Source organism: Orbilia oligospora, assembly GCF_000225545.1.
Source record: "Orbilia oligospora ATCC 24927 unplaced genomic scaffold scaffold00169, whole genome shotgun sequence".
Classification (NCBI taxonomy): domain Eukaryota; kingdom Fungi; phylum Ascomycota; class Orbiliomycetes; order Orbiliales; family Orbiliaceae; genus Orbilia; species Orbilia oligospora.
In genome coordinates this window covers 707,729-728,160 of record NW_011645726.1, presented here as the reverse complement: position 1 = coordinate 728,160, position 20,432 = coordinate 707,729, and the positions used below count along the sequence as shown (strand labels likewise).

Below are 20,432 nucleotides of genomic sequence, written 5' to 3'. Positions count from 1 at the left end.
GATCGATCCCACTACCACCTTCATCTACTTCCTCAAATTCATATACTTTGCTTCCCACGTCAAACCTATCCTATAACGACCCCCTGCTTCTTCAAGTAATTCGCGGTTATACATACTGCAGCTACCCCTGAAATTACTCGACAAGGTACGTCTTCCTACTCTTTTCTGATTAACCGTGACCTTCTTTCCATCTAGCAACGTGTTTTCAGTTTTGCTCCCAGCAACGTATTTTTAGTTTTCCTTCTATACAAGCAAAATGTCTTCGAACCGTGATAATACCACAAGACCGGAGAGTTCATCTCCTTCAGATCGCTCTCCTCGTCGCTCTCCTCGTGATGAACAACAGTCAGGTTCTGTTTCTTCATGGTTCTCGCGAACTTTTATTCCAAGCCCACCAGCGGGACCCCGCCTACGACCTTCTGGCTCACATACGACGCGTCAGAGGCAACAAAATCTCGAACAAGCTCTTCGAGGTCAGATAAGTCTTCCGACTCCATTACCACGGGCTAGACAGTCTCCATCAAGTCTCCCGAATCGCGACGGTTCTCCTTCTACTTCCATTGGAAGTCAAAGAGAGGACCTTTCTTTTCCTACAGAAGCTTTTGTGGCACCAAGGCCAGCCCCTTCGCCACCTTCAAAAAATATGGTACCAAATCCTACTGAAACCTTTCTCGCACCGAGACCAGCTCCTTCACCACTTTCGAGGAATCTAGCATCCAGTCCTCCGCAAAGGTCAAGACTTCCTACCTATGGTGGCCGCCCTGTTCAGGGCCCTGGGTCGTCTGGTTTGGCATCGCCGAGTCAAGTAACACCAGCTGTTTCTCCCCGTCAAGGTACTTGTATTCCACCTGCAGCTGAAGTTCAAGTTCCCCCAAGCAGGGGTTCTCAAAAGTCTGGAGCCGCAAGAGATAAGGTACCTATTCGCAATGTAGCTACTCCTCCTGTTGTTGTGCAACCAGAAAGTATTACATCTACCTCTTCAAGTAGTGAGCAACCTATTCAACAAAATCGGGCATCTTGCTCTTTGTCCCCTCCGAGACCAACGGGGTTCGGAACTTCTCCGCGTTCAAAGATACCTACTAGAGCTTCGACACCTATGCGCAAGAGGGAAGTTGAGGATATTCCAGCCTCACTTGTAAGTTATAGTTCTGATTCACCACCTACGATTGAAAAAGTTACCTATTCTTCAGTTTCCGATTCATACACGGCCGAGATTTCCACCCGAGAAATCCAACCACTGTCACAGAAGCAACAGCAAGAACCTCTCCACGCTGCTGAGTTTCTCGTCAAAAGCATTCCAGAGAGTTCTTCAATGTTCTGTACCGCCTCACCTGTTACAGGTTCGTCAATGTCTCCCGTTGATTCTTCACCAGAAGTTCCACAAGTCGACAATATTGTCCACGTTCCAAAGGCTCGTGATCATACGTCTTATGAGTTACCCAGCAACTTGAGTGTTTTATTTTCAGGATTTTCACGAAGACCTTCTCCAAATATCGGTAGTAGTACTAGGTCTTCTACCCCTTCCCGTGGTGGTAATACGGGAGCCCCTGATTTTGCATCCGAAACGCCAGAGCAACGAGGAGCCCGACATGCTGCGAATCAATCTGTTTATGATCGTATGAGTCCGGTTTTGAGGCAGGCTCGCTCTGGGTTTGAGGCTGTCAGGGATTGGGTTACTGAGAATGGCGGAAGAATGAATAAGGTATATATTCCCATTTGAAGTTTCTTTTATTACAATATATGAAATAGTTTGGCTGATATATTAAGATACAGGATAATGACAATACTCAAGAGTTCCCACAGACTGAAGAGGTCGTCAAGGAGACACCCGAAAAGGTCATTCCTACCGTGGAAGGAAGTACCTTCACTACAGATATTTCTGAGTTTTTGATCTCAAATCTTTATGATCAAAGTCTTCATATCGAGTCCGAAGACGCAATTTCAGACAGTAGTATCAAAAAACCTACTTCCGAACTCGAATCAATACAGGCAGTCGCATCAGGCGCTACAGAAATCTCGACATTGACCAACACTAGCGAATCAAATGCTTCTATCGCTACTTCCGATGTCGCCACCTCTGTTTCCGTCGTCAGACGACTTCGCAAGAAGACAAGTTTCTTCAATCTTCGAGCTCCAGAGCCCATGCCGGCTAATTTACGCGTCACAGATGACGAATTTTATCATGAGATCCCGACAACATTGTTGGATGCTATTACACCCGTTGTTAATTCTTTTGTTGGTATGGGACTACTGGAGGGTTGCCTGTCCGACGAAGAGGAGGAGGAAGAAAAGGGTGTTCAAACCGAGATGGTATTGGATAATACCGATAATTTCAAGGATAAAGATCTTTCATTTCAAGCTTTTCCTTCAGATGAACAGAGATTTTCGTATACTCAAGAAGATTTCCTCGACGATTTCGATGCTGATGCTACTAATTTATCCTACCGAGCCAGCACACACGATAATACTGAGGTCCCCATCGATATTGGAATGTCTTTGGAACCTAGCTCACCGGAAGAAGAAGAAGTTGAAACCGAACAACATGCCTTAGTTCAACCAGCTTCTACTACTGCGGACATTCCGTTCCGCACAGATGCAGATCAAGTTTCCGGAGTTCATCCATTGATCGCAGCGACATACCCTTGGAACCCGCATTTCCAAGGCGCTGAAGAGGAATTCGGTGGTCCTGTTACTATCATCCCACCGCCTACAACTGCAGATGGATATCTTAATATCCAAGCATACTGGTCAGATGGACGGCCCATTCCCATCGTCAGACACGGAGATATCGATGTCGAGAATTGTTACAAGGTGACCGAGGAAGAGAAGGTGAAGGTCGAAGGGGGTGAACAAAAGGGGCAAGAAAGGTCCGAAACTTTGGTTTCGGCGCCACAGTCATTGAAAAATGCTGTGGTTGAAATTGCCCCCGAGGTTCCAAGACCAGGGTCTCGTTCCGAGCGACGTAGTCGCTCAAAGTCATCGTTGTCGCGTTCTTCCAGCCAGTCTCATTCGAGGAGACATTCGATAGCTCGCAAGACCAGGCGAACCAAGGCCATGCATAGGCTGAATATGCGGCCGACGGTTCTGAGCACGATTTTGGAGGAGGGGGAGGAAGAGGGGGAAGCTGTGGCTGTGGACGGCCGAGACTCCAAGGAGTCGACGCGTTCAAGCCCAGCAAGTGGCATAATCCAGTGCCAAGAAACCATGTCAGAGTGGTTACTTAGCACTGCGATTTTGGACGATAGAGGGGGGATATGGATCCCCCCTGTTATCAAGGAGAGGGAGTTTGAGGCGTTGGAGGGGTTGGAGGAGTTGAGGAGGGTGCGGGGGCGTGGGGTTGGGGTTGGGAGTGGGGTGATGGAGTGGGGGGAGGAAGAGGAGGAAGAGTTGGAGAGGCACCTCTTGCCATTGCGCCGTAAGAAGGTTGCCGCGGAGGAGTTAGAGCGGGAGAGGAGGGCTCTGCTCCGGAGGTGGGAGGATAGTGATATCTCCATTTTGGAGATACCAGGGGAGGTGTTGAGGAGGTTGTGGGATGAGGAGAAGGGGGGGTTGAGGGAGGTGACGGAGTTGGGGGTGGAGGAGGTGGACCTGATAGTCCGTGAGACCCAGAGGAGTGCCGCGGGGGACGCGATGCGGCGGGTTAAAATGGAGGCGACGACGGCTGGTTCGTCGAGGTGGCTCAGAATGAGCCCCTTGGCGAAACGGCAGTTCGTCAAGTTCAATCTCACGGACTTGAAGGACAAGATGGCGTTGGCGGCGGCGGTGAGGGGGGTAGAGGATGGAGAGGGGAGGAAGAGGGGGTATAGGGGGAGGAGGTGTTCGGAGACGTTCGTGGTTTTCGAGGCCAGGAGGAGGCGCGAAAACCACGAAAACGCTCCACCGGTGTTGGGGATGGCCGTTGGGCGTCCCCGGAAGGAGAAGAGGAGTTTGTGGACGCGCTGTGGAGAGGCGGTCCAGGGGTTCTTCCGTGCTGCGGTTGCGCTTTCGAGCCAACCAAAGCCGAAGAAGGAGAAGGTGAAGGAGAAGGTGGAGGAGAAGGTGGAGGGGAGTGTGGAGGAGAGGGGGTATGACGTAGTCCGGGTGGGGAGGGGACTACGTCGAGTTCAAAGGGGGGATAGTTCCGTCATTGCGCTACGGGCCCCCCCTACCCAGGTCGATGAGGCTTCCGACCTGGGGAACCAGAAGAGGCACCGGCGGAAGAGATCGGTGGTGAGGGGGCTGTTGAGCCCGATCCTTCCAAAGGTCGGGGAGAGCAAAGTCGCTCGGAGAGATTAAATCCGCTTCTCTTTTGGTCCGCTAACTAGAGCTTGGCTTAGGCTGCTCTAGTTTCGCAGTGACCGAGAAAGAAGCGGATTTTATCAATCTGGGTGGTGGCGGTCTTCCGACAGTGGTGGAGGGTTAGGTCCGCCATTGTCAAAACCATAACATTCTGACGGAGAGGAGGTAACATATTGGGTGTTTCTCCCGTCCCTCGCGGGGCCGGATGTCAACCCTAGTAACCTTGAATTCTTGAGAGCTATTTTGAATGGGAGGATCCACGGGTTCTTTTGGACTCTTGGGGACCATTCTGGAAGGCAGGAAGGAGTTCTTGGAGAGTTGCGGACTTGACGGAAGTTTGAAGTGGTTTTCATGTAGAGTAGAGGGAGGGGGGAGTGGGGGAGTGGGGGGGTGAGGGTGGGGGTGAGGGAAGGAGTTGGAAAGGATGAGGAAAAATGAAAGATTGGGGGGTGAATTGAGGTGGTGAAGGTGTCAAATCCTTCCCGTCTTATGCAACTCTTAACGTCAAGTGTCCAGAAATTTGTTCGCGAGAATAAATTTTTGTGCTGACCTTGACCCGGACCATGATTTTATTTTTTCTTTCATCACCAACAACCAACCCACCAAAAGCACGACCGTTAAGAGTGAGGAAGCAAGCCGAGAAACCCAATAAGCGAGTCACAAGATGTCTAGAAACACGTTCGATCGTTCGAATGTTCCTCCTGTTCAAACTTCGATGTCGGCATGGTTAACCGATAAGACGAAGATTGATGAGAATGGAGAACGCGAGGAAGTCAGATTTGTGGATTCAGATATCGAAGACGCGTACCAAAATGAAGGGGATGGTATGAATCGGAAAGCTTTTCACGAGTATTTGGAAGTGAGGAAGACGATACGGCCTTTGAACATAGCCAAGAGAACCAATACGAAGAAGACTCAATTTGAGCCCCATGGTACAAGAAGTATTTCTTGTGTCGAAGTTAACGGAACACGTCCGGCTACGTCTCTTATCACAGCATTCGCTATCACAAATCGATCAGCTCAGAACTCTTTTGTTCTATCCAGAGAGGCTACGATGCGCAAGTGGGGTCTGCCAGGTGAAGATATTCCTGAGGAAACACCGAAACAAGTTCGAAAGGCCATGCTCAGTCTTGAGTCTCTAGTCCGCCAATCCGAGGATGACTCTTCAGCTCCACATTTACATGATCTAGGGCAAAACAACTTAACTGCTGATCACGAAGCCGAAGCTCGGCGGCTACTAACATCACCAAAGACTTCACCACAGTTACTTGACAAAGTTGACCAGATTCCTTTTGTCCCCATTGCTCGAAGCCGCGTCAGTCAATTAAGACAAAGTATCGATAATAGCAATCTACTCAACGACCGGCCAGCTCCGGTTTCTTCGAGCGAACGCCAACTAAAGTATAGAACCGACGATCCCAATGCCATTCGCACAGCTTCAGGCTCGAGCAGACCCTCTAATTTCGCTCTTTCCGGACACCGATACCACCGTTCTGCGTCTCGGTTCGGACCGCGAAGTGCTTCTTCAAGTGGGCTTACTGCAGATGAATTCATGGCTGCTATTCACCGCGGTCCCTCAAGGTCTAACTCACGAATGAATGCGACTTCACCATCGTTCCGTCCTACTTTTATGGGAAGAAATTATTCTCAGAAATCCTCCGCTACCGTCGATCAAAATATTCCTGATCTTGTTTCGCAATCCGAGCTAGCAGTTTATCCATTCAACTCTGCTTCTATCGCTCCTAGGAGACTTGGCCATTCTGTCAACACGATTCATCGCCATGGTATTCGCTTACGTTCATCTAATATACCATCTGACCATAATATCATCGTGGCTAAAGGCCGCCGCGGACCAGTTAGTCAAGAGGACCAACCAGGTTAGTAACCAAGACTTCATCTCTTCCCACGGTAAACAAGAAAGCTAAGATGTCTTGAAAGATACCCCAGAAGTTCCCATAAGAGAACCTCTTCATGATCTTTCTTTTCTCCCAAAGGAAGGATTTGATCCAGCAAAAGAAACACCAGCTGAAACCTCCACACGAAAGGAACGTACCATGCTCGCTTACTTTATCCACACCGGAGTCAGCTTTGCCGACGATGAAGGAGTCCGAAAAGCAAGGTTTCGATTTCAACGTATCTGGGAAGACTGTCGACTGGGCCCTACGACTTTTGAGAAGCCAAGTTCTGACGGGGAGATCACTGACTGGATCTAACATCTGGTTTTTGACACCTCTTTTATAATAAAATGAATTTGATATCGTTTAACACTTATATCATCTTCATCTGTTTGCTAGAAGGTCTATTACCTTTATGCCCTCATGACCTACGTCTAATGCACATTCCGAACAAACATACTTTTCGCCATCTGCTAGAACCGATTTCCTCTTTACAACCTACAATCTTCTTCTCATTAACTATGGAACGTTTCTTCGACTGATATGGTAACCACATGCTTTTATACCATATCGGTGAAAGAAAGACCCCATACTACCAAATTTTCTAACGATTCCTATGACTTTCCTTCAGTCATGATTTTGTTATGAATCCTACCTTTTCATTCAACACGAAAAGAAAAGACGAGTTAGCAGATGGCGATGGGTTGCTTTGTTATCGATTCATTACTGAATGGGTAATTATTATGAGAGTTTTGATATGAATTACTCTGGGAATGATGACGGAAACGTGTTCTTTATATTTTGCGTTCTAAAAAAAAAAAAGGGAGAAGGAGGAATACTGTGATGGAGACACTAGCAGACTTCGTGATAAAGGAAGACGATTATTATTATAGCTTATGAACTTGTCGCTGTTGTAAAACTCAGCTCAGGTATTACCGAGATAGTACTTACATAGATAATAAAAATGCCAGTCTGTCCCCAGCAAGCCCTTTCAATGGAATTATAGCTTGTAAGTACCATCTATGGTGCAAGTTGACTCCTGACGCAATACATTCGGTCTTACGTATATCTTAATGTATAATATTTACCAGGGAATGCTTGCCGCAATCAATGCTGTAAGTGTATCCCGTAAGCTTCTCCAATTCAATCCCAACCCATGGACCCAACTACGTTAGCAGTACCCTAAAAATAACCGCGACCAAAGAATCGCCCACGCACGCCATCGAAAGACTACGCAATGGCCTAGAATAAACCTTTCAGTCAAGCCCGACCCCGGAACCCCCGAATCCAACCCCCAACCATATATATCACTGATCTTAAGGTCGGTGGCAATCCAATGCATCTCCGCAACACCTTGTGTTGGGCGTGAGGTTGGTGATGGTTGCACAAGCTGGTTTGGCCGAAAGGAGTGGTGTACCGGTTCGGGAAGGTACGACAGATGTCATGGTAACGTCAAACCCGTCGGGAGGGTGTCTGGGAGGGGAAAAAAAAGCATGGGGCTTTGGATCTTGGGGATAGAAGCAACTGCACACTAAATCGGCCAGTTACAATTTTGTTGGACTTGAGTATTGGAGAAATTACGCCTCTGATGTTGCCATTGGGGTTATAATCTAACTATGCTAAGTTTCGCGGTGGCGATTTGTTGCTGGTTCGGCGTGGATTGTGTAATTGCCAACAATAGGTCGTTGGTTATTAATATAATAGGTTTTGTAACTTTAAATTTAGTCTATTGTTGCCCGCAAGGAAAAGGAAATCCAAAAAAATCGAATTGTCATGATGCCCGCAGGAGAACATAACAATTCGACATGCAGGTTGGAATTGACGAGATACCCAGGAACAGGTTTTACCAACTCGGTTGAAGGGCGGTTGGTGGCGAACCCGTCGGTGGCGTCAAGCTGCTAAGTTATGGCGCAGAAGGGCCGTTGGTGTTTGGCGGGGATAGCCCCTGTTACATGTGCCTGTCCAACCCAGGTGTTTTCTACACTGCCCAATTCGCGGCATAGATTAGAACCTCCATCCACTATCATTCCTTCCAATGGGGATCATAAATAGTAGTGGAGTGTCCGAATTACCCAGCTATGTCGAAAGTTTGCATCAATTACAAGCTCCCTTCTGAGGAATCACAACCTGGCACGACTTTAAAGACGGAAAGGCGGTGTGACGCACGACGAAAAGGGGGGCGTCGCTAAGACCGGGGCATCCTGGAAACCGAGACGGAAATAGCGCGATCTCCGGAGGTGTGATCGACAGCCGTTATATGGTTGAAAATCGCTGGAGGTGGCTTTCGGGTTCAATTGGCTACCCAAAGTGTGCAGTGGACTCAGGGGATCCTAGTATTGCATGGGAAAGAGAGAAATTACCATGATGTCGTTGAACATTGCCATGGACGATATCGCATTCTCGAAGCTTGGGAAAGGGCTGTGGATTACAGGTGGCGTCAATTGAGCCGAAATACGATGCCGAACGTTTGATAACTAGTGAACACGGAGGATACCGAGAAATTTCAAAAGCAATGACTAAAGATATATACTGAAAATACCGGGACCCCCTTACATTCCGACTTTTTAACATTAGAGGACCGCAGTTAATTCGAATACGATCTTCCGGAAACTTGGTTTTAAGTTCCACTTATATATATATGATCTGCTCAATAGGTCCTGAACTCGTTACCCAATTTAATTCTTATCAGAAAATGGAAGCGATTGACCAGCGACGCTGCTTCGACGTATTTTCTCAGCTCCGACTTGCTACTTAACGTCACCAAAACCGGGTCCGGTTACCTAGCCGCTAGATCGCACCTATATGATCGGCTTATAACTTATAAAGTTAGAGTCCAGTGACGTCGCGTTTAGAATCGCGCCTATCATCCCTTAGTCCTAGCTATAGCTCTGACTGGCTGATTGAGAATTGATTGGATATTCGCTCGCGAATATTGACATTGGTTTATCCAACTAGGGGAACGAAAGTGACGTATAGGCCGATGTAAACTCGATTCAGGAGGAGTATCGATATCTACGAAGTCATGATTGTTGCTCGAAATATCCTTACCGACCTTAACCAAAGGGGTTCCGGAATTCAGGAGTTCCTGGACGTATAAGTAGAGGTCCAGCAGCTGCATGGTATCTCCTCCGCTCCATTATCATCCAGTAGTACCACTCATCAGCAGTATAGTAGACTGTTATATCTCCATCCTCTTTCTAATTTCGTTCAGAACCTCACTTGCTCTTACAACTCAAAAGTACCCACTGCTCCAGCATATATAATTTAATTTTTCTTTCCCAATATGAAGTTCTTCGGCTCCTCCATCTTCACATTCGGTCTCATCGCCGGCTCTTTTTTCACTTCTGCTGCCGTTATTCCGGCAGAAAAGGCAGCACTCGCCCCAATTGAAAAGCGAGCCGTGGATCTTAATACCGCTATCGGTATTGTGCAAAGCGTTTATACCAAAGTTCAAGTTGTCACTGGCAAGATCAGTATGTCACATGTGCACACCATTCTAGGATAAAAACCATGCTGGAGGACTAACCAAAATGATAGACTCTACGGTCGCTGGCCTTAGCAACCCCGTTAATCCTGTCGAGGGCGCCGCCGCGGCGCTGGAGTTCAACACCGCTATTACAGAAATTACTGCTATTGTTACTGGTGGTATCGCCGAAATCAATGGAGCTGCTTCAAACCCTGTTAGCAGAGCTCTTGCTGTTCGACAAGCGACCAGTACCGATCTTGCAGGTCTTGTAACTAATCTCTTGCTTGAGATCTCGGGAGCTTTGAATGGTATTCTTGCTGTTTTGGGACTTCGTAAGTTTTGAACCTCACCTCTTTTCCATGGTAAAAATTGAATGCTGACTTTTATTCTGTAGAAGCGTTGCTCGCTGGTACCCTTGGTGGCCTTGTTGCTGCACTTTCTGCCCTCCTTCTTGCACTTGTTCCGGTTGTCGATAACCTCCTTGAGCTTGTCCGCAGGCTTTTGGATGGTCTTCTTATTGGACTTAGCGCTGCTCTTGCTGGGTTGATTATTTAAATGCACTATCCTAGATGACGTTCTGTGGCGCTGCGGCCAGCCGGCGTCTGGAACGAGACTAGTTTGCTGGAAATCCACACATGCATTAACTTGGTATCTAATATATTGCACCTTCTGTTTTTGTCCCAAAGCTGAAATACTTCTCGTTGTTTCTGGATTTTGCTTCTAAGTACACGACGTTTTCTTTTAAAAATCCAATCGATAGTTTGAGGAGTACATGTAAGATAGTTGTTCAAGCAAAGATGCCTTCTCTCTTTAGTGCACTAGAGATATCGACTAGACTTCGTGATTGTAAGGATACGCTCCAATCATACTCAACAGTAGTAACTCTGCATTTCGCTCGTTCTCCTCCTCGTCATCCCAGCGGTTATTATACACCGTCTCAAGCAACGAGTCAGCCACAAGTTCAATCTTGAGTGTTATTGCCCCATATTCGACAACTTTGACAATTCTGTGACAGTCAAGCGCCACATACTCGGAGAAGGTATGGCTATTGTTGAATTTCACATATTCAGTGTTGACTGCTGTAAGATAAGCCCCGCGACAGAAATCATCAGTGACTCTCTGGGCATCAAGAAAGACATCCCTTACGGTAGCTGGCTGTGAATGTGTAAAGGTACCCGCTCCGCCCCCGAATGTCTTGGATGGGCCATAGTCAAGTTCGTATAATTGAACTGGCGGTGATGTAATGTTTTCTGACATAATAGGGTGGTTATCAATATCCAAACTCCGTAGGGAAGCAGTTTCGACATCAGGATTCTCTAGATCGCGGATATTGATTCGTAGGAGCGCTCTAGAAGGTCTGCCACCTATTCGTAGGCACTTGAACGCTGGATGAAGCTTGAACTTGGTGTCTGATGGCAGCGGATTTTTAAGAAGTAGTTGTTCTCGAAAAGTAGCTGCCTTAATTTCGTTCGATTTGGAATATTTGACGCATCCTCGGAACAATCTGCAGCTGGCAGCTACATTGAGAAGGGTAAAATAGTCGAGATGAGTAAACACCTGCTCCCATAAAGCTAGCGGAAGCCGGTGGATGGTAAAACCCCCGATAAGCCGGTGGAGGAATTTGTTGACATTGATGAGCCGGAAGTGAACGTCTTCGTATGTAAGATATGAGATGATTTTGAGCCACAGCTCCGGTGGGATATTGACAGCCATAAATGTAGTGAAGCGAAGCAACCGAGGAGCCGTTGACGAGATCCCCTCAAGGCCATCTATACGTAAGCTAGGAAAAGTAATCCAACAAAGCTAATGTGTTGACCGATTGCTGTGCAACTCCTATACATAAAAGTACATGTCGGTGACGAGACTGCGTAAGCTTGGATATTTAACCCTGAAGCTTGCAGCACACGTAACCAAGCGGAATTAGGCGTCCCCTCTTCCAAAGTCACCAATCTTCCGGTAAAACAGCTGCGCAATCACCTAGTTAAGTGGTGGTATATTGGAATTTAAGAGTATTCAGCTTTGCATCAGACACCAGCACCATGGAATCACCGGTGCGAGATTCATCTGTGCCGTGCCTCCTATTATACTCCGAGTTCCGCAGGAACTATTGCTCAAAATAGGAAAACACCTAACATTATTTGATATATACTCGCTTCGGAACTCCTGTCAAATGATGCACATCCGGTTAGGCCCGGAAGAACAGTCAATCTGGCGCCATCTCTTATCACCAAGCGCATCAAGAAAGCCGATATATTGGGAGCAGCACATAAACAAGGACTACAATCCATCCTGTGAGGTCGTACCAACGCGACCCGATTATCGCCCTACGAGCATTACCGAGTTCGAGAAAGACCCTGGGAACTACTATCTACAAGCCAAGATGATACGAAACGGGGAATTAGCAGGCTGCCAGATTGAGGTGCGGACCATTTAAGACTGACTGTGCACATCTGTGCTTCCGAATGATAGGAGGGTCCATCGCTTATGTGGCCATAAAAAATCCTCATAATCGGTTTAACCCTAACCTAATCAATCATCTCTCATACGGCGCGGTGCAACCCGATTCTCCCGAAAGCAAAAGTTATCCGGGTCAAGCAATACCCGTTGTCCGATATCGACAGAGTCATACAGGAACAGTTGGACTCGGCAAGAAAGCCGAATACTCCCCACCAAAGATTCTGCACATCAATTTCATTTTTAATCGAATTCCTCTGTCAGATGTATGCAAAACCTCTTTTCGAGGGTTTCCATCGGTTCTGGTTGGTCGAAGAATTCCAAAGATCGCTGGAAAGAAATGCACAGATTCTACAGGATCGGCCACCTAGAAACCCTCGGAAACCGTTTGTACTAGAAAAGGGTGAAGAAAAACGTCCCGGTTCCTTTTCACTCAGAATAGCCGCCAAAGCATATTCGGCCATGGAAGAATTAACACCTGATTTATTCCGGAGGAATATGGAATCTGACGGGCGTATCCGAGATATGCTATATCTCTATCCAATGGTGAAAGGCAACTGTATAAACCTTCGCGGCCCAACAGATTTTCTAATTCCTGAGTGGATCCAACCAGCTTTCCTGGAATGGGTAGATGTTTGCAAGCTCCCTCCAGACGGTATCCCATTCGATAAGGTCCGGTTGTGCCCTTACTGCTGAAAGTTAACGGGAGAAAGTCTGTGTAATTATATATTCCATACAGTGGGAGGATATAAGCGCTGTAACGAGCACCCTGGGAAAGAGATCAGCGGGACTAGATTGCTGGCGAAACACTTTTATATGTTCCACTTTTAGAACTTCTATGAAGACTGGGCGTTTAAGCCGGCGAGTCTAGAGTTTTACAATAAACTCGAGACCTTTTTACATTCATAAATATTATGGGTGAAAGGGCTTGATCTGATTATATGGTATATATACCCTGACGTTCCTAATAAAGAGCCTCAACTAGTTTCAACTTTTTAGGCTTAATTCATACATTACTAAATGTAACAATAAAACGCCCTAGTAAAGTACGATCCCACCCCACCCGTCCAAGTAATTTCGCATGGTATGTAAACCGGATGCCGGTTGCGAAAACTCGTGGATCCCCCGTGAGTGCCAGTTGGCCGTCAACATTGCATTGTCACGCCTTCAAAATTTCGTTTGACGCCAAGACTTGCCTGATTCTGTGGTTACTCAACTTGGGGGTCTCACTTCTTGGCAGTTCGCTCTTGCTCGTCAGGCTCACACATGCATGACTCAAATCCGCTCCTCCGTTCTTACTTTTAAGCCCTTTGACATCCTAGAAGTTCACCGGAGAGTCGGACTGAAAGTCATACAGATTTAATTACAAAAGGGTTCAAAGTAGTCGACATGGCGGGCACTGCGGATGTAGTCAGCCCGGCGCTCGAAAGTACAACAAAATCAACACAAAGCGAGGAGGGACCAGGGTAAACGTTCCGTAGCCCTCATGAAATCACTCTACTTCGAGGTTTTTCGCTGACCCTCTTCTAGCCTATTCCGCTTACCACAAGAGATACGCCAGCAGATATATGAGGAAATAATTACGTACGCCAGCAATTTTATTTACAGGTCTACAGCCCAGTTCAAAGAAGCACGGGACGACCACAAAATTATTCACATGAAGCGGAAAAATAAAAGGTTGAGAGAGTTACAGAAAAAAGATGGAGTTAGTAGGACTAGCCTGAAGAATCCTCCTAAATAGAATAAAACCGAAGAGATAAAACTGATTCTTTTGGAAATAACGAAAGGTTTGTGGTATCACGTTTGGGGTCGCCCCTTTTCCGAAGTTCGTGGATGGCGGCTACGACACCATAAACTTGCTTCTTGTCAGCAAAACGTTTTCGGTGGATATAAAGTCCGCAGCGGACCACATCAGGCGAAAGATAAACTCGACTATCTCGAAATGTCTGACAGGCCCAAACTCCTACTCTCAGTTCTGGTCGGGGGATCATTTAACCCCATATGCACTAGAAATCATCGGATCGAGTCGCCATATTTTCGCTGGCTATGGCCACAATACAACTACTACCGCACTGTCAATGCCTCCAAAGGTCCGGGATAATATCAAGAGTATCTTCTTGACGGCGTTTGTCTTTTCCTACTATTACACCAGAAACTGGGGCTCGTCCGGCGCCGGTTCCTCACAAATATTCACAACGTTCTTTCCGCCTGTTTTCAAGCAATTTATCAACTCTTTTTCCAACTGCGAAATTCTAGCTGCAGCCTGTGGCATCCACGGATCAAGAAGCCAGATACCAACCCGAGATCATTACATACTACAGTACATCAAAAATGCATTTCATGGTCAAGTCCTGTTAAAATCTAACTTGAAGTTTATGGAACTAGTGTACCGTCAGGATTTGGATTTGGATTATAGGACTAACTCGACCAGTCAATGGAGTATAGATGTGTGGGATGGATATATCGGGGATTACAATGCGGTTCAGGTACCCGAACTAGAGCTGGAAGGTAGAGGAAGGTACTGGGCTGAATATGAGCATATATCTGATGAGTTCCGAGACTTACTTGTAGAGGGGACTGTATGGAGGATACAGAAGGAAAGGGTCCCTTTGTCTGATAGATCCCAGGCAGTTCCGATCTCAGACTTTGAGGACCCGTTTGTCGATCTTTGCGCGGACGAAATATTCGATGGAGATGACGTTATCGAGGCCGAAGCCCAACGGGAGCCGATAATGTGGGAAGAGAGATGTTGGGGAAAGGCATGTGATTGTGGGAATAACTGCGATATCTATACGGGGCGAAAGAGTATAACCTGCAAATCTACTTGTACTACGACTTGATTTATTGATGTGAAACTTACAATATCAACAAATAGGTTGAAGCTTGCGGTATAGCTATTCTCTTATATGAAAGGAAATTTATGAATACCCAAGCTTAAGATCATACTTCTGAGAGTATGCCAGTGTGAGATTATCCGATTTTTATAGTCACGGTTGGCCCATACCTTCTTTAGTAGCATCACGCATTTATAAAAATATAAAATAATAACTGTTAATGTATTGAGCCTGCGGGCATCGCTGGTGGGTACAGGCTATTATCTCTTAGAATTGCTTGAAACATGTAGTCTTAAAACTGTTTCGAATATATATCTATATATATAATTATATATAAGCGTCTCTGCGCAGCTGGGGAAGGAGGATGACACAAGTCAAGTCTCCCTGCGAAAGACATGGACCTTTGACAATACTCAATGAACTCGGTGAATCAACCAGACTTTCCGCAAGATCTGTCACGAGATATGACCATTGGAAAGTTTCTTTCCACGTTTTCATCCATCAATGCATTAATGATGATTTTTTAGCCTCGAAGCTAGACGCAGGGTCATCCAGCAAGAAAAGATATCCACAATCCCCGCAACCTTCTAATGTGCTTTGGCTAAGAGTGTGGTCCTGTACGATTGTAAGTTCACTAGTCGATTGATTTAATGGGGAGTTGGTGCTAGCATGAGGGGGGAAGTATGTGATGGACGGCGCGAAGCGATCCTACATGTACCTCTGCGCGTGGCCCAAGTCGTTCAACTGTGGATGTTTTCATGACTAGATTCATCGATAGAGTACATATATCGTATGACACCTAGTAATCGTGAAGTTACAGCCCGTAAAATATTGCATGCCCCGTTCTTCCAGACAATCGGTCGACACAGTCTCGACACTAAACCAGCTTGGCTCAGCCGTCGACACAGTCAGCAGAAGATTACACAAAAACAACACAGCAACAAATTCTATTCAGCGTCCGTTTAATTTGCGGTTCCTGATACTTTCTTTTTCGACTCCGTACTCGGTGTTCTGCTCACTTGCAACAACGTTCTTCTCAACCTTCCTCGCTCCTGTTCTCATCTTTCCATGCTTTTGACTATCTTTTGATCTCACCAGCATACCTCCACGCTTCTTCTCGGACAACTATCTCCTCACATCTTTGGCTAGACTTACGAACGCGTCTTTCACCATGAACTCCATCTTTCGCCCAACCCTCTTAGGGGGCAAAGTCCATCGCCCCTATGGAACTGTTTCTCTCCCTTCACTCGGTCCCTGCGACTTCGTCGCACACCTAAAGGCCGTTCTTCCCGTTCCCTCGCCAATCCCCTCTAGGGATGGCCCTTTGCCACTCGTAGAGCACCTTTCGGCCGCTTTACCATCATACCCTCTCCCTCCAACGCCCCAGGAGCTATCACTGGCCTGGTGGCGTAGCGCCCGCCCAGAGTGGAAAGAAGGCAAGAGCCGCGGCAAACAGAACAATTGGGCACTCCTCACCGCGGCAATGGACCGCCTCGTCATGGTCAATTATGACCTTGACATTTTCTACCATCACACCTACGAGAAAGGTGTTGCAGACGACTGTGGTGTCATAAACCACACATCCACCTGGAGCAAGCCGGCAATGAGAGTCCCCACATATAGGGCACGACTACACCTAACGCAACAAACGCGTTATGAAATTCCCACGCAAACCCTTCTTGTTGATCGATCCGCGGTGGGGGAAGGTCTCACCGTCGGTGACGTCCTCGAAGGGTTTGCAGGACTATTGAAGAAGAGGCTGAGTGCCTCTCAACGAAAGATGTTGAGAGATCAGCAGATCTTGGAGACGGGGAGGTTGAGGGCTGGGGGTGGGTATAGCCACAATGGCACCCATAGAGACTTGCTGAAGGCTTGTCCGAAGGGGTTGAGGGGGAAAAGCAATTTGATTGTGGCTTTTGGAGGAGTGGAGAGGGACGGGACGGTGAAGCTCATGGGGTGGTGGGCATTAGTGGATAAGGGAAGTGCAGATCCACCACCGCGAGAAGAGGTGAAACCGGTGGAGTCTAGGAAACGGGGTAGAGATGAGGAAGAAGTCGGTAGAGGCAAACGACAACGGGTTTAGGACCTGACTGTTTCAATTTGCTTCTACTTGGCTCTTTTTTGTCTTCATCTCTGATTCCTGTGGCTTCGCTGGTCGAGCTTCTTCTCGTGGCAGTGATGTCTCTTACTATTACTAATACTATACTACTACTAATACTACTAATACTACTACTAATACTACTAATACTATTACTAATACTACTAATACCACTACTAATACTACTATTACTTCTTTTAAGAATACTACGACTCGCAAATATCTAGATCAAGAGCGTAATCCTCACCTCTATTTCGGAAATTATTATTTCCTTGATAGTGTCAATGCCCTCCATAGTATGTAGTATGCCTGTAGTTGCCTTCCTAGGTATCCCAGAAACGAGACTACCATCCATATACCTAGGTATTTTGCTACCTTGAATTCGTAAAGTTCAGCTAGCTAATCAAGTCACCATGCCCGACTGTTTACAGTGCCTGATGTTTACAGGAGCCTTCCAGTTTAGTTGGCATGGCAGCCATTCCAAACAGCGCACCAGATCGTGTGATACCAAACCCGTGTTGACCGTGTGGCTTTTCTAAATACAGATTAGCTCGCTAAGCTCGGGGATACCTATCGAGACTAGTACTACATATTAGGGATAGCTGACGTCAAATGCAATACACTATAGCTATAGGCCGTGGCGCATACCTCGAGTGATTCGACGGAAGGAAGCCCACAAGTCCACGCTAGCTAAGTGCTTAAGTACCTAGGTACTTGGGAGATTAGTTGCACGTTTCTATGGTATGTATGACCAACATGTCAAACTGGCTAGCATCCCCGGTTGATCCTATGGTGTGCAGCTTCAGGATACTTTCAACCCACTATTCTAACCCAATTCGAGCACTGGCTTCTGATATTTGGTGGACAAAACCTCCATGCAATCATGGAGACATACGCGCTACACGTGTAAATGCTGTGGGAGTCATCGCGTGTGGTACACGTACTTAAGGGAGGCGGAGGATCCGAAGTTCCCAAGCACTCGATCGATTGGATTCTCACCACTACTCTGAAAACTATTCTTCGCTATGGCGCTGTTTGAAAGGATTCCGCTTGAGATAGAGCGGGAAATTGTTAGCTACGTAAGTTGGAATCGCTCGTTTATGCCCAAGAAGAACCTAACTAAGTCTCCCTTTATATAGCTATACAAACCTCGTTTAGTGCCCAGGGATACTAGGGTGCGAAACTCACCCGACCTCCTCAATCTGATAAAATGTAACTCCAAACTTCACGATCGTTACATCTCCTACCTCTATGATGAATTGCGATTTTTCTTCCCTCGTGGTCTTAGAGATCTATACCCGCCAGAGAGCGACTACCACTTTAGTCAGAGATATGACTTCAAGCTGCGCCCTTATTCCAAAATGGGATTAAACTCGGTCCGGTCTTTCTCTCTCATAACCCGAAGTGCGGGTAGAAGTGGTTATGAAGACGCTGAAGATGAGCTTACGGAGGAGCTTTATGAGGCTCTTTTCCTACCGATGTCACGGAATGGTATTCTAGCAAGACTACAGTAAGTTTAGTCAGTCGACGGCTGTATCGTCTTTCAGCTAATTTTATCTCCTAAAGACACCATAGGGCTGAAGGGAAAACACCATCATATATGCCCGAGATATTGAATAACATGAGTCCTAATCTCGTCTACTTGTCGATGGACATTGATGGCACCATCGATGGCAACCTAACCGCTCAAGACTTCAATCGTCTGCGTTTCCAGTCCCTCCGAAAGATTCGTTTGATGATCAAACCGTCACTTCGAAACGCTGAAATCGCATATTCACTCCTCAAGGCGGCGCCGGAGCTGGTAGAAGTCGATTTAGACTTTTTATCGTTTCGAGGATCGCGAGCGCACTTCGATGATGAGTACGAGGAGCCACCCAGCGATCTGGACCGTAAACGAGATCCCGAGACATATTTTATAGAGTGCTCAGCTTTTAGTGGGCTATCCAAGTTGCAAAGGTTAAGTATATGCTATGCAGACTGTGGAGATCTTCTATCCTCTGTAAGATTTGAGAATCTCAAAGATATCTCCTTGAAGTATTGCCGCAACTGGGACGCTCTCGCAAAGTATGCAACCAACAGCAAACTACACCTAAAGCATCTACATATCTCAGCTGAACCAACTGAGATTCAAGGGATCAAGTCCTTCCTAGACGACGGGCTGGAACCAGGGTTAGAGACCCTCATCGTAACGATTGACACAATCCCAGACGGCAACACGTTCTTTTCGAATCTAAGGAAACACGAGAGTAGAAATGAATCTATATACTTTCTAAAGAAGGAAAGTATATTAAAACATGGATCGACACTCCGGAATATTGGATTTAATGTGGCGCTGGGCCGGGAAGATGGCTACTGGGAGCCCAAGAGTCTCACAAGATATATAACAGTATTGCCATATCTGCCGAATATCCGCGCGATGTTAGAACATTCACCAAATATGAGAGAGTTATCTCTTGTTGTACCGATGCTTTGTGTGAGAGTATGTATCCGTGCCCTCTTCTGAGCTGAAACCCTATATATTATGATCAAGCTAACCCTCACCGTGAACCGAAATAGGATGACTTATCTGAAATCGAAATCGATTCGTTCAGGAACTTACGGCTAGAGACGATTGAGGTGTTATATTTAATTCCAACTTCCTGGCCATTGTGTGTTCATTACGAGGGCACAGATGGTGGTTGTCCAGAAAGCGGTGTCCAATGGGTTATCATTGATTTTCTCGAAGCCGCGTTTCAGCATTGTACCGAACGCCCAAGACTAAAGTACGTTGTATCTGGTTTACAGACTCATTTTCGCCCGCCGTATGAATATAAGGTTGAATGGGTCGATGGAGTGAGCCAAGAGGAAAGATTACTCCAAAAAAAGCCCGAATATTACGACGAATACAGACATCGCGATCGGTATGCTAAACCAAGTGATAGCGCTGGAACCTGGAGACTGGAGACTCTCGATTACAAAGACTATCCTGAGGAAACTAATGTGAAACTGTATCACCGAGAATGGCTGGAGGAAACACAAAGAAAGAGATTAAGGAGAAAGAAGGCACAGGTCTACCCTGTAAAGTGGAACCCGCATATTTCCTATGCGGATGTAGCAAAGGAGATTACCCTTGGTGGACCCAAGGCATTTCCTTTCAAGTTATATTCTGCGCAATTTAAAAATGATGATGACATGTATGGGGAAATGTCACTGTCGGGACTTGGGCTGCCCATGTATTAATTAACCCGCCTATATATGTGTACTATATAGATACGGTTGCTACGATGTATGCCTCGAGGGTACCCGGGTATTCCTAAAGCTAGCTATTAAAATATTAATATGGATACTCGATGGATCCCAGGATCCAAAAATTTAAAAGTACCCAGATATTTTACTGTACCGCGATTCCGATGCGTGGATATGTGATA

The 20,432-nt window shown here is 46.5% G+C and overlaps 7 protein-coding genes across 7 annotated transcripts; 6 read left to right on the top strand and 1 right to left on the bottom strand.

Annotated features, from left to right (window-relative positions):
• Window positions 1-256: 256 nt before the first annotated feature.
• On the top strand, window positions 257-4,275 carry AOL_s00169g216 (uncharacterized protein; the record flags this gene model as incomplete). The annotated part of the gene is made up of 2 exons (XM_011127573.1): window positions 257-1,702; window positions 1,774-4,275. 2 exons carry the CDS (start codon window positions 257-259, stop codon window positions 4,273-4,275), a joined length of 3,948 nt encoding a protein of 1,315 aa, XP_011125875.1.
• Window positions 4,276-4,942: 667 nt separating this feature from the next.
• On the top strand, window positions 4,943-6,491 carry AOL_s00169g215 (uncharacterized protein; the record flags this gene model as incomplete). The annotated part of the gene is made up of 2 exons (XM_011127572.1): window positions 4,943-6,155; window positions 6,217-6,491. 2 exons carry the CDS (start codon window positions 4,943-4,945, stop codon window positions 6,489-6,491), a joined length of 1,488 nt encoding a protein of 495 aa, XP_011125874.1.
• Window positions 6,492-9,456: 2,965 nt separating this feature from the next.
• AOL_s00169g214 (uncharacterized protein) lies at window positions 9,457-10,194 on the top strand (the record flags this gene model as incomplete). The annotated part of the gene is made up of 3 exons (XM_011127571.1): window positions 9,457-9,646; window positions 9,711-9,971; window positions 10,034-10,194. 3 exons carry the CDS (start codon window positions 9,457-9,459, stop codon window positions 10,192-10,194), a joined length of 612 nt encoding a protein of 203 aa, XP_011125873.1.
• Window positions 10,195-10,470: 276 nt separating this feature from the next.
• On the bottom strand, window positions 10,471-11,352 carry AOL_s00169g213 (uncharacterized protein; the record flags this gene model as incomplete). The annotated part of the gene is made up of 1 exon (XM_011127570.1): window positions 10,471-11,352. One exon carries the CDS (start codon window positions 11,350-11,352, stop codon window positions 10,471-10,473), a length of 882 nt encoding a protein of 293 aa, XP_011125872.1.
• A 2,130-nt stretch (window positions 11,353-13,482) lies between these two features.
• Window positions 13,483-14,933, top strand: AOL_s00169g212 (uncharacterized protein; the record flags this gene model as incomplete). The annotated part of the gene is made up of 3 exons (XM_011127569.1): window positions 13,483-13,559; window positions 13,624-13,798; window positions 13,881-14,933. The coding sequence occupies 3 exons, from the start codon at window positions 13,483-13,485 to the stop codon at window positions 14,931-14,933; spliced, it is 1,305 nt and encodes a 434-aa protein (XP_011125871.1).
• A 1,165-nt stretch (window positions 14,934-16,098) lies between these two features.
• AOL_s00169g211 (uncharacterized protein) lies at window positions 16,099-17,010 on the top strand (the record flags this gene model as incomplete). Its single annotated transcript, XM_011127568.1, has 1 exon — window positions 16,099-17,010. The coding sequence occupies one exon, from the start codon at window positions 16,099-16,101 to the stop codon at window positions 17,008-17,010; it is 912 nt and encodes a 303-aa protein (XP_011125870.1).
• A 1,376-nt stretch (window positions 17,011-18,386) lies between these two features.
• AOL_s00169g210 (uncharacterized protein) lies at window positions 18,387-20,244 on the top strand (the record flags this gene model as incomplete). Its single annotated transcript, XM_011127567.1, has 3 exons — window positions 18,387-18,535; window positions 18,601-19,504; window positions 19,582-20,244. The coding sequence occupies 3 exons, from the start codon at window positions 18,387-18,389 to the stop codon at window positions 20,242-20,244; spliced, it is 1,716 nt and encodes a 571-aa protein (XP_011125869.1).
• Window positions 20,245-20,432: the final 188 nt, after the last annotated feature.